The 15,789-nt window shown below is 37.6% G+C and overlaps 1 protein-coding gene across 4 annotated transcripts; it reads left to right on the top strand.

The window, feature by feature from the left end:
- The first annotated feature begins 7,780 nt into the window (after positions 1–7,780).
- On the top strand, positions 7,781–14,056 carry CALCB (calcitonin related polypeptide beta). Of its 4 annotated transcripts, none has more exons than XM_038404283.2 (5): positions 7,781–7,863; positions 9,412–9,507; positions 9,878–10,009; positions 13,023–13,207; positions 13,571–14,056. In XM_038404283.2, exons 2-4 carry the CDS (start codon positions 9,422–9,424, stop codon positions 13,180–13,182), a joined length of 378 nt encoding a protein of 125 aa, XP_038260211.1. In that variant the 5' UTR covers positions 7,781–7,863; positions 9,412–9,421; the 3' UTR covers positions 13,183–13,207; positions 13,571–14,056. The 4 variants fall into 4 exon arrangements, with proteins under 4 accessions (XP_038260211.1, XP_038260210.1, XP_038260208.1 ...); XM_038404282.2 differs by having other exon boundaries at positions 13,020–13,207; XM_038404280.2 differs by lacking the exons at positions 13,023–13,207; positions 13,571–14,056 and adding exons at positions 10,265–10,345; positions 10,843–11,247.
- The last annotated feature ends 1,733 nt before the right edge of the window (positions 14,057–15,789 follow it).

The raw sequence follows: 15,789 nt of genomic DNA, 5'->3' as shown, positions 1-15,789 counted from the left end.
ACTCTAATGCTTGAAACCAGCTTATTGTAGATTTGTGTTTGCATGGGAAATTGAAGTGAAACTGGTTAGCTTCTTTCCATTGTGAAAAAATGCAAGCCAGTGAAAAGAAAGTTATATTTTAAAAACATTCTTTCAGTTTAAAAAATGTATGGTGATGATAATAAGCTAGACAAGATTACTTGTTTTTGTTTTTAAAAACAGTGTGCCATTCATTTACATTATTTTAATATCAGAATCATTTTTATTTAGGTTTGAAGAATAAAAGATATTCAACCTTATAATTTGTTTTGTAACATTTACAAAGAGCTATCTGATCATCACATTACAACACCCAATGGTGTGTGTCCTCCTGGAATATAATCACTTACTGTGTATTTCCAGCACTTTGCCTTCAGCCTTAAGCCTAACAATACATCCAAAGCATGATCATATCTTAACATGACTCATACACATATAAACATATACACACCTTATTTCTTACATTTAGATTACCATTCAATAATCTGCAGGTGTATTTTCTTTGGAGTGAAGGAGTTGTATTAAAGGAGATATGAACCAATTACCTGATGACTATAAACAAAAACAATTTCAGTTCATGATGTCATGGTCTTCCGAAACATACAAGCCATAGAAAGTCCATAGTTTGTCATAAAAAAACAGTACCAAACATTCATTGTCCATTATACCATCCTCCTGCCACAACTATATAACCCATTTGAGTTACTTCAGTGCTATTAGTCACCAGACCTGCCCTGTTAGTCATTGTGATGGGTAAAGTCCCCTTTTATCAATGGTAAGCCCTATGCAAACCTCCCTTTTCTTCCTGATCTCTATCTCTGTATTTTTTCCCCGGGGTAGGAGGTTTGCAAGCCCTGTGTACCCCTTTGCTTCCTTTCTCTGGGTGACAGAAACAGCTAGGAAGACTATTATAGACTAGATAGGGAGGCCACACTCCAAATGTATCTAATTAATCTGTCTAACCTATCTGGCCACTCCCCTTATCCCTGTAGTATCTGTGTTAATTTTACAAAATTCCATAAATTTGTATGAGTTAACTACACATAAAACTGCATTCTCCCTCAATCAGGTAGAAAGATCTTCACTCTTCTTACCCTTATTGTTTTCGCCACCATTTCAAGAACAAGGCAGAATGTAGCATATATTTTAAAAATATAATTCTCAACAATGTTAATATGTTGGCCAAAAAAAAATTTAAACATCTGGGAAAAATCCAACCCGCTCACATGCTCATTGACTCAGTTATGCATTGTCAAGAGATCAACAGGTTAGTGGACTTGTTGGACTCACAGATTGAGCTCTTGAGCAAGCAGTGGCTGAAGAATGCCCAGTTCAGCTTTCCATGGCAGTTAGAGAGAAAATACTTCTACGCTGGGGTCAACCTTAGTGGTTATGTAGCTCAGGAAACTTCAAGAAATTTTGCAGGGCAGATGCTCATTTAATGGCCAAATTGAGATCTGGTTGTAAGTAGGTGAAACTCTATTTACTTTTGCAGAATTGATACCCACTTACAGCTGTTCTGAATCTGGCCCTTCAACTGGACTGGACAAGCAGTACTTAAAAAGAGATTTGACATTTTTATGGTTAAGAACATTCAGAATTATAGTTAATGCTAACAAACAAACAAACAAACAAACAAAAAAGGGAAAATATATAATACCTCATTTTCAGAGTTTAAGCCAATCTCCATTGGGTATTAGGATGAGACATCTACCTCCTGCAAGATTTTTTGCACTTTTCCTGAAGCATCTGGTGCTGGCCACTGTTGGAGGCAGGATACTGGACTAGATAGATGATGTTCTGTAGGCTTCCCTTTATAGAAAGGGACTGTTTAATTCTATAGACACACTCATATGATGTAATTTATTCTACCTGCATAAGGCTCAGTTAGACTCTGTGCACCCCTGTATTCTGTGCATGGAGAGGGTGAGGCATGAATTCAATTCCTCACAGGTCACTGGATCTGTATGATAAATGTGGAGCTATGGCACCATCTCAGCGCATACCTATTGTGAGTGTCTGTGGTGTCCTCTGTGGAACCACTGTGGAGAGTGGCTGTTCTCCCTGTGGTTCCTTCATGTGCAGCTCCTTTGTGCAGTTTATATGCTTTTCTATGTTGGAAAATTACTTTGTGTTAGAACACGTAAACTAACACCCTACTAAACACACAGTGTAAACATTATTATTTTGTTTAACATCATTTCAGCTGGTGGTGCTTAGCAGGGCTAATCAGGATCAGAAGACACAATGGGAATGTCTAGAGTAGGGAAAATGGTTAAGTTTTAAAAAGTGTCAGCTAAAACTTTTAAATATTAACAATTTTAAACGGGACTTTGCCCCGAGTCTAGACAGGGCAAGTCCTGTTATTGAGAAACCTAGGTTCTCCCTATGAAGAAATAAATTAAATAGAAAATCTGTTCATTGAAGAGAAAATTGCTTTATAGATTTGCATCTCTAACAAAAACAATCAGAATGTAGCTTTTTAATTATGCTACAATGAACCCAGCTCTATCTATATGTTTGAGAGAAAATATTTATGTGGATGTGGAAAGCTGGATTCCTTTAAGCAAATATATTTTATTGTAATGTGAATAACTGTACAGGCCATGTTGAAAAGACTAATGTAATGACTGTGAAGCAAAGAATTAACTGTACATAATGACAGACTGCTTTAAGGACAAGAAGTTGGTCCAATGAAAGATATTACCTCATCCTGTCTGTCTGCTTCAAAGACAATTATTTCTAATTTCCAGAAATAAGGATACCAAAGAGGCAAAACACATTAATTCAGTCTTCCAATAGAGTATTAGAAATTGCCTTGTTGAAAATAAGCATTCTGAATGGGTTATTTAAAATCAAACTTCCATTAATCTGGTAGAAGGAAAAAGCATAATAATAAAAAATAAATAAAAACTTCAAAAACTGTTCCCAAGGGATTCTACTGAAATGCAAGTCACAATTCTGCATTTCAGGTTAAGATACTCTCATTTCTGCAGATTGATCTTTAAATTCGTTATGGCTTTTAGCAAAGGGATCTGTGCTGTCATTGTGCTGGCACAAATTCAGATGAGTTTGGTGAGTGTCCTACATTTTCTTTTAGAACATTTTCTTTTAGAACATGTTCAGTTGCAAATAAGTTGTTCCTTGTTTCTGTAGATGAAATCCATATAAACGCACGTACAACAGTTCCCGGGAGGATGGTGAACCTTCTTGAAAAAAAAACACAAGAATTTCATCCCTGTGGCAGCCCTGAAAATCCTTAGCAAAGCTTTGAAATAGTCCTAGTGGTAGTCAGCAGTCCACTAATTTCTGTATCCCTTGAAATTATGATAATTCTTTTAGATTAGTTTTCTTACATGACATTAATTCGGTGCGCATGTAAGATTGCAAGTACAGGCGTGGTAAAATGTTAGTATACCTCGTGTAAGAAGAGGAATAAAACTTAAATATATGTGGACACTTTTATCAAAAACTGAAAAGTCGAAATTCTATATATAAATATGGAGAAATCTTGGGGAAATTATAAACCCAAGGTAATTTACAGTTAAATAACATCTACAGCATAGTTGTGCATTTATATAAAGCCATTTACTGCGTACTGCAGTTGAAGTCGGAAGCCTGAAAATAAAATAAAACATCGAAGCCCCCTCTGGACTTGTAACTGTCATTAAATCCTGAACCCAGGGAAAATTTTAGAGAGTTTAGAAAGACATGAATTCCTGGTCATCTGAGGAAACCTGAGGATGATTTACAATCATCCAAGGTGTGCGGCTTATACATGGGTGTATTGGAGAAGCTTGGTAATGGAAAACCAAAAAATGGCAGAAAAAAAAAATCAGCAATGCCTTTTTTATGTAGGCAGTGAATTGTGCTCGTCTTTTAACATGTTTTCACTATGATCAAAGTATATTTATGCTTTAGAACTAAATATAACATGAACAAAATCAGCACATATTTTGCATTCATCTTGTTGCTTCAAACTCTATCAATCGGGATATAAATATTTTTACTACAACAAGCTAGCTCTGTAATTATATTTTGTGTACAGATCAAATTATAGAAAGTTAGGCTCGTAAATCCAAATTTAGGCAGCTAAATGAGTGGCCTGATTTTTAAAAGCGCTCCGCGCACCTGCTCCCCTCATGAATTACAATTTTAATCTCTTAAATGGGGATTTGGGAGCCCAATTACCCATTTTAAAGTGTTGTTAGCCATATTCTGTAAAATGATTATGTAATTTCAGCAGTTTTTCAGAAATGGAAGGTTGCAGTAGAGTGTTAATGTAAAGTTTCATTATCAAATATCAATGAAACCTAAAATAAAAAAGTCACACATTTGATGTTCAAGCACATGTAGACGGTAGTTTCCAACAATGAGAAACAATGAAATAGGAAATCGTATATCTATACTTATATCTATGTTTATGCTATCTACATATCTATGATTCTTTTAAGTAAATGGAGAAATCATGATTATATATGGGTGTATATCGAATACGTATTGGATAATATTTCCGTGCAGGAATAGTCTCTTTCAGTTTTTGAGATCATTCTTGAAAGCTTTATTATTGTGGTCACATGGTATGATGGCTTTGTGTAGAAACAGGACTCAGCAACCCTTCTGTAGGTTTTTCCTATCCGTCTACTTGATGTCAGAGGCAGGGGGTCTCCTTCGGAATTTCGCAGGGTCCAAAGCTGTCTGGGTTAGGAGAGAAATAGTTTGGCTTCTACCTTAGTAATTATGTCCATGGGTGATCAGTTCATATTATATGTCTGGAGAGTATCATGTCTACAAACAAATTGAAATGCTTATGACAGGCTGAAAAGGTTTTCAATGTAAGTCTCCGGGGTGCAATAAAAAGGCTTTTTCTGCTTTAAAGCAAAGAGAAGCAATCAGCCTGATGCAATTCTTTTCGCCCTCTCCAGCGCTCCCAGAGCGGGATTTCTCGCTAACCACCCTTCTCACTGTCCCTCCAGACTCCCCGTATCACCGTTACACAGGAACCAACTCCCAGATCCCTGCCAAACGCACACAGCCAGAAAGGCAGCCAAATGGACCTCATGGCTTGTGCAAAGGCTCCCCTTCAGCAGATGAATGAGAGGGGAACAATCTGCTTGCATAACATTAGGGTTTACTCTTGAACCCCGGGTCCGCGACGATCTACAGATTGGTATGCTCTGTTTCTCGTTAAGGAGTAATTCTATTCCCTCTCCTATGAATCAATGTTATTAACAGAAAGTATTTGAAATCCGGTACTTGGATGGATTCGCACGCGCCCACTTTGGAAAGCAGAGTAAAAGAAAAGCATTATACTTACCACCAGGAATATTCTCAATAGCACAATGGAAACTTAATTAAAGTGAGAAGAAAATGCAATGTTTATTATGGTGATGCAAACAGAAAGTGGTTTATCCCCATTTGTTGTTGTTGGCAGAACTTATTTCTGCCCTTTATAAAGAGCTTTTCTGACACGAAGAAAAGACCCACCGAGAAAGTACACACCTTATTGATATTTTCCACAGGAAAAACGACTTGCTGTCCGATCTTTTCCTTTGGATGTGTTTGTGTCAATGTGTGTGTGCAAAACAGCTTTACAAACATACAGCAAATCCAACCATCCTGTAATGGAGCAGGTGTGCAAACTCGAGACACGTCTACAACGCCTCTAGACAATGACTAAGAGACCCTCTGAGAGTGATTCATTTGACCCTATAGCTTGAGCCGGTTGGCTCGGGCAGAGGCTTCTCCACTGCGGATGTAGCTCTTGTATCTCTAAAGTGCCAGGAAAGGGAAGCAGCTTGGCAGCTGCCGGAACGTGGCCACTTCAACTCTGGACTAGGGGGTGGGGGGGAGACGCGGATGGGAGACAAATTCCAAACACTCCCAGCTGCTCCAAGCAGGCTGCCAAAAGGAAGCTGCCACTATAATGGTGTTTATGGCAATCAGTAAAGACAGGGCTCGTAGCACGAAATGACTGAATCACGCCGGCTACAACATCTGCTAGCAATCCTCCCCTCTGAGAGACGATGGTCGGGCCTGTCCCACTGTTTGTACACTTTCTGCGGACAATTTGCTGCGGAATAGAGATGGGTTCTTACATTATTTCGCAATATCAGGTGCTACCGTTGGTAACATAGTAGTTCAGGATGCAGTTTCCTCTATATTAAATAAACTACGAGTCTTAATTGTGTGTCGCAGAAGACAGTGCAGTTATTTTTATTTTTTTTCTGCACGGGAATTCAAATTCATACTGTGAACAATAATTGCGTTCGATTCAGTGGATGGAAAATATGTCGTCCAAAGAATGCATACCAAAGACCAGTTTAAATCAGTCCTGTTCAAAGGAGAAACAGAGAAGAGTAAATGGTCACAATTTAAGTACTGGCTCTGAATAGAAGTCCCTGTAAAGAAGGAAAGTAGACTCCAATCCCTTCAGTCTTAACCAGCATCTCTCTTCAGACCTGCTTTCCACACAACTGCCTACCCCACTAGGTTGCGCTAATCTTCAAATGACTCAGGAGACTAATGTTATTCTTGTTTCTCAAACCCTATGAAAAGTGAATATAATAGCCAGAGAGAAAGAATTATTTTACAAGATGCTTGGCCTTTAACTCGGAATTTAGTTTACATTAACAATAAAGAAAGCGAGGTATGCTATGTGGAAAGACTTCAGCATGGTCGATACAGGAAAGGAGGAAAGAGAGGAAAAATGGAAATTGCTCTTCTTGGTTGATAAAGGAAGGAGAGTCATTTTTGTTCATTATAAACAAAAGACCTGATCTAAAGTACATTGAAATCAGAATGAAGATTCACATTAATTTCCATGGGCTTTGGGGCTTTCCATGAATGTTTTAGTATTAATTTTTAGTTATTTTAAATTTCCCCTTTCCCCCATACACTTGGCCAAATGCAAATGCACTCTAGATACCAGGAACTATGGGAAAATGTGTAACCTGGCAATCGACAGGCTGAAACCTCAAAATGTAGGCCCTTTGAAGTCAGGGGAACTACCCAAGTGAGGTACCCAAGGTTTGCAGTATCGGGCTTCAAAGTATCAAAGGAAAAACTTTTCTAATATGTGGAGCATAACAGATTTATTTGCTCCGGATACTATACTCTTAACGTGATATAATTAAACTTATTTAGTAACATAACAATTCCCATTCATTAGGAAAATAGTGAAATAACTTCTGCATTCATGATTTAATTTGTTACAAAACAAACAACTGTACTATTAGAAAATATTTGTAAAAAATACTAGTTTCCCATGTATGCAGTTACATTACTATAGCCACTCATTTGAGGACTATAAAAATAATGATAATCCGCCGTTGCCAAGGTCCTTTTTTCTGTCTGCAATGCGGTATTTTTTGCAGTAGATGTCGCTTCTAATAAGTAAATAACCTGTCCTTGGAATTTTTCATTAAAAAGATATGGTACTTTTTGTGAGGGTACGGGGTGGACTGTACAATATTAATGACTCGAGACGATTTCCCTTACTTGTCATTAATCGTCCGATGTGATCCGTCTTTTTTTCGTTCAGTGACCTCAGTGCAAATAAACCTATCAGATGTAGCCAACTGACTAGCAAATTTTGTGAATGGAATACTCAGTGACTGGAAGATGACGTAATTGGAGAGCAGTGGGTTTCGTGCCCGGTTGTGGATTGGCTACATTTTGCCAACAGACCTCGTGATTGGCTGGCCAGTGCCGGTCAAACGCCTACACGCTTTCACCCTGGCGGTAGATATAAAAGGAGGGTACTTAGGCATTGAACAGCATCACGCTTTAGAAACATATATTGAGGAAGCCTTTACTGTTTCTTAAGAAGCTTTGCATTTCAAGGTAAGCATGCTCTTTCTTTTTCTTTTCTTAAATCTAGAGTTTAGTGAGTTTACTTCAGTGCAGCAGAATTTGCAGTGCTTGAAGCTGTACCTGTACCCAGGAAGGTCTTTAACTGGTGCCCAGTTATAGTTTGTGTTGCCTTTCTCTCTTTTGATTTTTCTCTGTGCATTCAGAGAACGCATGATTTGTAATTAGCTAGATTTCGTATGGTCTTCTAAATTACACGTTACTGGATTCCTCAAAATAAAATAAAACAAAAATAAAAAGTACCAAGATAAAAGAAGGGATACATAATCCCGTTAGAATAATTGAAAGCAACCGATACTGCGTAGTATATTACATTTTGTATGGAAAAAACACCCTAATCTCTACATTATTGGGCTGCATAGCTTGATTTCTTTTGTAATCATTTTGAGTTTTTCACAAATCTGTTATAAAATGGTAAAAGTTTAAAGAGTGACAACCTTCATTGTATGTTAGCTAGCAATATATGCGGTAGGTAGTAATAGGTGTTTTAATTTCTGAGTGAAAAGGTGAAGTTAATCTAGAGATATTTAATTAAAGCTGTGTGTCAGATGGAGGAGGTCTTCAAGATACGATATTTTTATCTTTCTGCTGTCTTGACTTGAGTTCATCTGATTTATTTATCTTTGGTCATAATTTTGGGATTTTTTTTATTAAAATTAATTGAATGGACCTGTTTTTATAATTTTATCTAATTTGTATTTGAGTTGGAAGACTACTATGTAAACTGTACCAGGAAGTGAACACTCTTTAATATAATGTACTGATTTCTACACAAACAGAATTCTTTTTAATTTTTAAATTAAACATTAGAACGATTAAAATTTATTAATATTCTGCAAAAATGAGAATGCATAAAATATTGGTCATATTTCATATTTTAAAAATAAGCTTTAACTTGCATACTTTTTCATAAGATTTACTGTACCTGAAGTGCCATTTTGTCCAGTTCAGATCCGACACATTAAATGCATGAAATTATGTGTAGTGCTTCAACTACAGGGGAGAAGAGATACGTTTCCCATCAGTTTATGCACAGATCTGCATTAATTTAAATCCCATTTTAGTTACATCTTGATAGTAATCCTAACTCTGAAAATACTCCAAAAATTACAATTTGGTCATATACAAAAATTCTGAAAATTATTTGAGAAAACTAAAGCAAGAGACCAAAGCAAATTAACAATAACAACCTATTACCAAGTTTCAGAGTAGCAGCCGTGTTAGTCTGTATTCGCAAAAAAGAAAAGGAGTACTTGGGGCACCTTAGAGACTAACAAATTTATTTGAGCATAAGCTTTCGTGAGCTACAGCTCACTTCATCGGATGCATTACGATGAAGTGAGCTGTAGCTCACGAAAGCTTATGCTCAAATAAATTTGTTAGTCTCTAAGGTGCCACAAGTACTCCTTTTCTTTTCAACCTATTACTAAGTGTGCCTAGAGAAAGACTGCATCATTAGTAGATCTGATAAGATTGAGGAGGTTGGAAAATGGCCACGTTTGATCTGAATCTTTGTTGTAGAGAGGACATTATGGTTATGCTGAAGATTTCATCTTTCCTTGCTGTTTATGCCTTGGTTATGTGCCAGATGGATCGCTCCCAGGCAACCCCACTCAGGTAAGAAGCTAAGAGCGGTGGAAACTGATGAGTTTCGGAGCACTGAATCTGAACGGAATGGAGACATGTAGTTTTCTTTATGGCTGCACATAGGAAGTGGATTATAGTAACGGAGAAAACTTAGATCTTCTAATACTATTTTTTTGTAATGCTCATATTTTATCATGCAATCGATTACTTATCTAGTGTGTGAGGGAACGAGTAGTCTTTGTCTTGAGTTCGGTATATATATGGACACTAGTGACAAAGACACGCTCAACAGTGTTGAATAGTGTCTAAAAGAACTCATCTGCCTAAGTGCGTGCACAAATGCAAAAGTCTCTGCAGCAGTTATTCTTGTATTCATGCTGTCTCGCTTGTCTCCACCTAGACCTGGCTTAGACTCTATAACAGATCGAGTGACACTCAGTGATTACGAAGCTCGGCGATTATTAAATGCGTTGGTGAAAGAATTTGTTCAGATGACCGCGGAAGAAGTGGAACAAGCGACTGAGGAGAATAGGTAAGGGCTACAGCCCCGGGGATATGCCCAGATGCTGGGGAAGCAGGACCACTCTGTGCGTCCCTTTGATTTCCCAGCAAGAGCCACCTCAGCAGACGCTCGGGCAGGCTAAGATTTTCCTCTCCCTTGGGACTGCGGATGACCCTGTACAATACTTGGGAAGGGATGGTACTGCAGAGATGTTTTCCCGTGTCAGTATCAGGTGGATGGATTCCACATTGTTAACCTGCTTTTATCTTTTTTTACAACCGAGAGAAAATTTAAAAAACAAACCAAACCATTGGAGGGTGAGTTGAACTTCAAGGAGGGGGTTGTATTAAAATATGGCAGCAAGCGGTGCGTTTTCCCGGTGGTAGTACTGAGGGCTGTTCGATCGCTCCTGGATTCTCTGTCGCGATAGTGCATGATGCTGTCGTGAGGCATGGAAGGCCACTGGCTGAAGCGGGGCATCCTAATAGTGCACGCAGCGCCTCAGGGCCAAGGCATGCAAGTACATTTGCATTAACCTTAATGAATTCCTATTGCAAAGCATGTTGATGAATGAGAGAATGAACAGCATGTCTAGTACATTGGAAGACAACCCCCCTCTCCTTTGACTACCAGCATCCCAAAATCTAATCGATTTGCTTGATCAAGTAAACAATATTCATTTTGTTCATGATAGAACTCTGTTCTCCCTCTGATTTCAAGTGTGCCCCCGCCTGCATGAAATGAGTGTGAGGGGATTTTATCCTTTTCTTTTTGTCTCCTAATTATACTTATTTATCTAGGAATGTAATGCATGAATGTGCATGATTTATATTACTTTTTTGGCATGTTTTTTCCCCCTGCAGCCTGGATAGACCTATTTCCAAACGCTGCGCCAGTCTGAGTACTTGTGTGCTGGGCAAACTGTCTCAAGAATTGCACAAATTGCAAACTTACCCTCGTACTGATGTTGGGGCTGGAACTCCTGGCAAGAAAAGGAATGTGCTGAATGACCTGGAAAATGAACGCTATGCAAACTATGGGGAATCCCTGGGAAACAACTAGACATGCTTATTTCCACCCTTCTCCCTTTTTTTTTTTAACTTGATGCATGTGGATCTAACCTTGATTGCTAACTTTGCTATGTTATTTTGATTCTGTTTTCGACAGAGAATGTTTGCGATGGACTTAAAGTTAGGACGATAAAGAACACAACACACATACCAAGTTAGAAAAAAAAACGCAAATAAAATAAAAAAGAATGAACAGCACTGCCTTGAGACTTCAACTGATTTTCTTAGACATTTATTTAAAAAAAAATCTAAACAAAGCTTTTCATTTCTAGCTATTACATGTACAGATAAACTCTTCTTTCATGCCTGCTCATGCACTTGTTCAATAAACCTATTTTTCTATGAGGATTAGGTCTGTTTTGATTAATTGTGTTGGAATACAAGATTTCTAGACAAAACCAGAAAAGTTTTACAAATCTTTTCAGAACTGGAGAAGAGCAGAACAATACAAAAATTGTATAATAATTTAATTCCAGAATAGCTGAACAATTTGACCATGGTCATATACATTGGGAGAACTCCTAGACCCTTTTAATGCTTTCTATATGTATGTGTGCATACATAATCAGTCACACACACAATCTTAGTTAGTAAAACAATTTGTATGAACTTTTGAAATGGCTAAGCATCAAGCATTGCCTGTATTAACTAATGTGAAAAGACTAGAAATGTAATCCAGGTTTAAAACTGTTCTCATTGAACTCATCCAGGTAAGAACTTTAATATTCCTTTTTCATTTTCCTTTAAATTATTTACATGAAGCTTCTTTACAGTGATATATTACTATGAATAACTGGATTTTTTTACATGTATCAGTTTTAGAAATAACCTGTGAGGTAGACTTGTATATTAAAAGATTGAAAAAGGGGGGCTTTCATATCTGGGTAATTTAAAATCTTGTTTTCTGTTAACCCTTTTACTTTAATACAACAGATTTAGTGCTACTTTTGTGCCTCTTTAACTTTTTTTTTGTCTGTACAAACGTATATCTCATAATATGGGAAATGTTGAGAAAACAATTATCAGATTACCAGGGATGTTTTCTATGGTACGGTCTCTGGATTTGTCTGAATGTTGCCTGATATAGTCCTAACTCAGGCAACATTCTCACTGAGTTCAATAGAAGATTGGCTTGAACAAAGACTATAGAAGTATGTACTCTAAGGCCCCAGTCCAGCAATACACATAAGCATGTGCTTAATTCTAAGCAAGTGAGTAGTCCCATCGAAGTCAGTGGGATTGCTAAAATGCTTAATGTCTTGCTCAGTGAAGGCCTAAATAAAGAAGAAAGCTGTTTAAATAGTGCAATCAGATATATAGAAGAAGGAAAATGACTATGTGCAGTTCAACTCTGAAAAATTTCTAAAAAATCCCTGGCAACTTCTCACTCTATAGATTTAGTTCCTGGATGAAATCCTTGCCCCATTGAAGTCAATGACAAAACTCCCATTGACTTCAGTGGAGCCAGGATTTCACCCCTTTTGTGTGTTCGGACATAGCTGTTGATCTGAGTACCTAAAATAGGTTTTTTGCTACTATACTCCATCAGCACTACAGAACCAACTCAGGCGAGACTTAAATTCTTGTACTCCTTATGCATTATCAACAGTTGTCTGTTAAATTTCAATTATTTGCTGGTGGGAATGGAGTTGATCAAATATTATTGAGGGGATAATTTTGTCTATGGAACCTTAACTATTGGTGATGATGTGCAAGAAAGAAAGAGCCCAGTTTGACTTTCACAACCTGAGTTGAGTCTGTAGCACCTGGTAGCTAGAAAAAGAAAAGTATTTTTTAACTTATAAACTGAGTGAACAATATGTAAATCCTTGAAACACAATAAATATGGAACTTCACAATACCATTTTTATAGAGGCACTTTTTCCAGGTAAAACCACACCTTATTGATATAAACAAAGTATTCTTTACATTCTCTCTATGTAAAATATATGTTTTTTTACTTTGAAAAGCAGTGTAACAGCACAGAAAAGGGCATGTAACACAGCAACCTGTGTGACCCATCGTCTGGCAGACTTCCTGAGCAGGTCAGGAGGAGTAGGCAAGAACAACTTTGTACCTACCAATGTGGGATCTAAAGCTTTTGGGAGGCGAAGAAGAAATGCTCAAATATAAACATCTGAATGACACCTGGAATATGGTAAACACCCTGCAATAAATGTAGAATCTATACTTCCCTTGTTAATGTTACCATTGCTAATATCTTACGTAGAATTCTTGTTTGGATGGAAAATATATTTATGGTGTCTAGATCCTAAAAGAAACAGTAATAGTTAATCCAAATGTGTTACAAATCCAGTTTTACATTTAAGTAGAACATGTATTGTAAGATCTCTTTTTTTTCCAAAGGAAAGTGAAAAGTTTAAATAATCAGTTGTAATGAATGTTAGATCACCTTGTAAAACAAACCTGGTTGGTTCAAATAATAGTTTCAATCAGTGGATATTCTTGCATTATACTAAAAGTATCAATATTTTGGTAATTTTGGATTTCTTTCTTTCAGATTGCCATGAAACTGAAATGTTAACTCCATTTTGTTTCTAATGAAAGCAACTCTTCTCCATAAATCAAGAAGGCCAAACAGAAGACTCATTATTTGCATCCTTCTAATATATAAAAATGTTTTGTTAAAAACAAATGAAAGCACTTCTGTTATGTATAGTACAAAACAATCTAATTATTCAAATTAAATTATTGTATATTCTTTTTATATGCAATTCTATTTCAAATAAAATGTGATAGCATCTATTATTTATTTATTTTCTAGCATATATGTGAAATCTGACCCATGCTATTGTATCTGGGCAATATTGCCAAATCTCGGGGATTACACTAAATTGCTGCCTGTCAAGGCATATCTGTAAAATATGGTGTGCTGTGCCTTGATATAAAACATTTAACTAACATGATTGTACAGTATGTTTAAAAACACTTCAGTATTGTATCATTTGTGAATTTAAGCAAAATTAAAAAAAGTATTTTAGATACATTTGGATTGAGAAACTGATCTTTCATTTACACCAATTTTATTGTTAGTTTATTGCATAGTTTTTTTTTTTTTTAAAACATCTGGCATTAGTCAAATGTGGATACCAGATTAGAAGGATCATTGGCATGCTCCCATATGGTACTTCCTATGTCTTATCTAACTACAGGCTCTAGAGTGGTTCTTGAGAACTAAAGTTTGAATGTTCAGAATAGAGAAAACATTTTCCCTTTTACAAAATCATGAACCAGTTTCTCAAAAATAATTACAAAATGATTCAACAGAATAACCTCCCACAGTTCCTGGTAGTAACAAACGTCATAATGTATAGACCAAGACAACAGTTTTGTATAGCCTCTTTCATACAATCTATATTCCAAAGTGGTTTACAGAATTAAATAGTAGGGGGATGGACAAAGGAGAAAAGATATGTGTTCAGCTGAGATTGAAATGAGAGAGAGAAGAAATGAGAGAAAGAGATTCAGGATGGCAATTACAGACCGAAGGAACTGCAAAGAAGCAGTTTCTTTGATTAACCAGTGTCTGAGACTGTCTATAGAGGAGCTGAAGAACAGAGAGTGGAGTAAAAGGAAATTGGAGAAAATCCATGGGTGGTTTTAAAACCAAGGAGGACACCTTTTAACCAACATGGGTCCTTTCTCCTACAGAAGGAAATTGCTGACTTTTCAATATAGTGGCTGGGCTAGATACTCTGGGTTTACCCTTCCCTACACTGCACACTTGTTATAGCGGTGTGTACAGTAGATACATGGCTAGCCCACCTAAGTTCGGTATAAACAGCAGTGTAGGTGGTGAGGCACTGCTTAGGTGAGTAAAGAGACATCTGAAGCTTGTGGGTATGTGTCCTACACAGCTTTTCACTTGACCAAGCAGTGCCCCCATATATACACTACTATTTTTAGCAGTGTAGTGTCCCTCTGTCTCCCTGCTGCTGGACCCTTTCCCCACTGCAGGAAAAAACTCTGACAGTGGGGAAAGGCTCTGCCAGTTTTCTGCAGCTGGAACCTTTCCTGCTTCAGGGAAAGACTTCAGCAGCAGTGAAAGGCTTCCCCCCCTGCCAGAGTCTTGCCTTGCTGCAGTGAAAGGCTTTGGCAGCAGGGAGCTACTGAACCCTTTCTCCTCTGCCATTGCTTTTCACTGACGTATGCAGTATACACAGCCGTGTGGACAGCTTTTGCACTGTGGCACACAGCTACACATACCCTATACGCTGCAACCACCACTGGTGTGCAGTGTAGACATAGCCTCTGAGTCTGTTTTGTTCTGCACTGTACTGCCAGTGCATTTTACCCTAAAATCAGCTTCACCAGTCCAGGGAGGATCATTCCATTGAAGTGATGATCATCTCATGGTGCGGAGCAGTCATTAGGGCTCTTGCACCACTGTGGCAAAGGTAGGGAAAAGGGGCATGACTGGAGGAAAGGCTATGTGGTGGGGACACTCATATATCATGCCAATCCTTGGCTACGTTTATGGCTCTTTGTGGTAAATTAGAGCAGCCTTAAGATTGTATGATGACAGGTTTCAGAGTAGCAGCGGTGTTAGTCTGTATTCGCAAAAAGAAAAGGAGTACCCGTGGCACCTTAGAGACTAACAAATTTATTAGAGCATAAGCTTTCGTGAGCTACAGCTCACTTCATCGGATGCATTTGGTGGAAAAAGCAGAGGAGAGATTTATATACACACACACAGAGAACATGAAACAATGGGTTTAT

The sequence above is a fragment of the Dermochelys coriacea genome, chromosome 6, assembly GCF_009764565.3.
Source record: "Dermochelys coriacea isolate rDerCor1 chromosome 6, rDerCor1.pri.v4, whole genome shotgun sequence".
NCBI classification, from domain to species: Eukaryota; Metazoa; Chordata; order Testudines; family Dermochelyidae; genus Dermochelys; species Dermochelys coriacea.
This window is presented reverse-complemented; position numbering and strand designations above follow the sequence as displayed.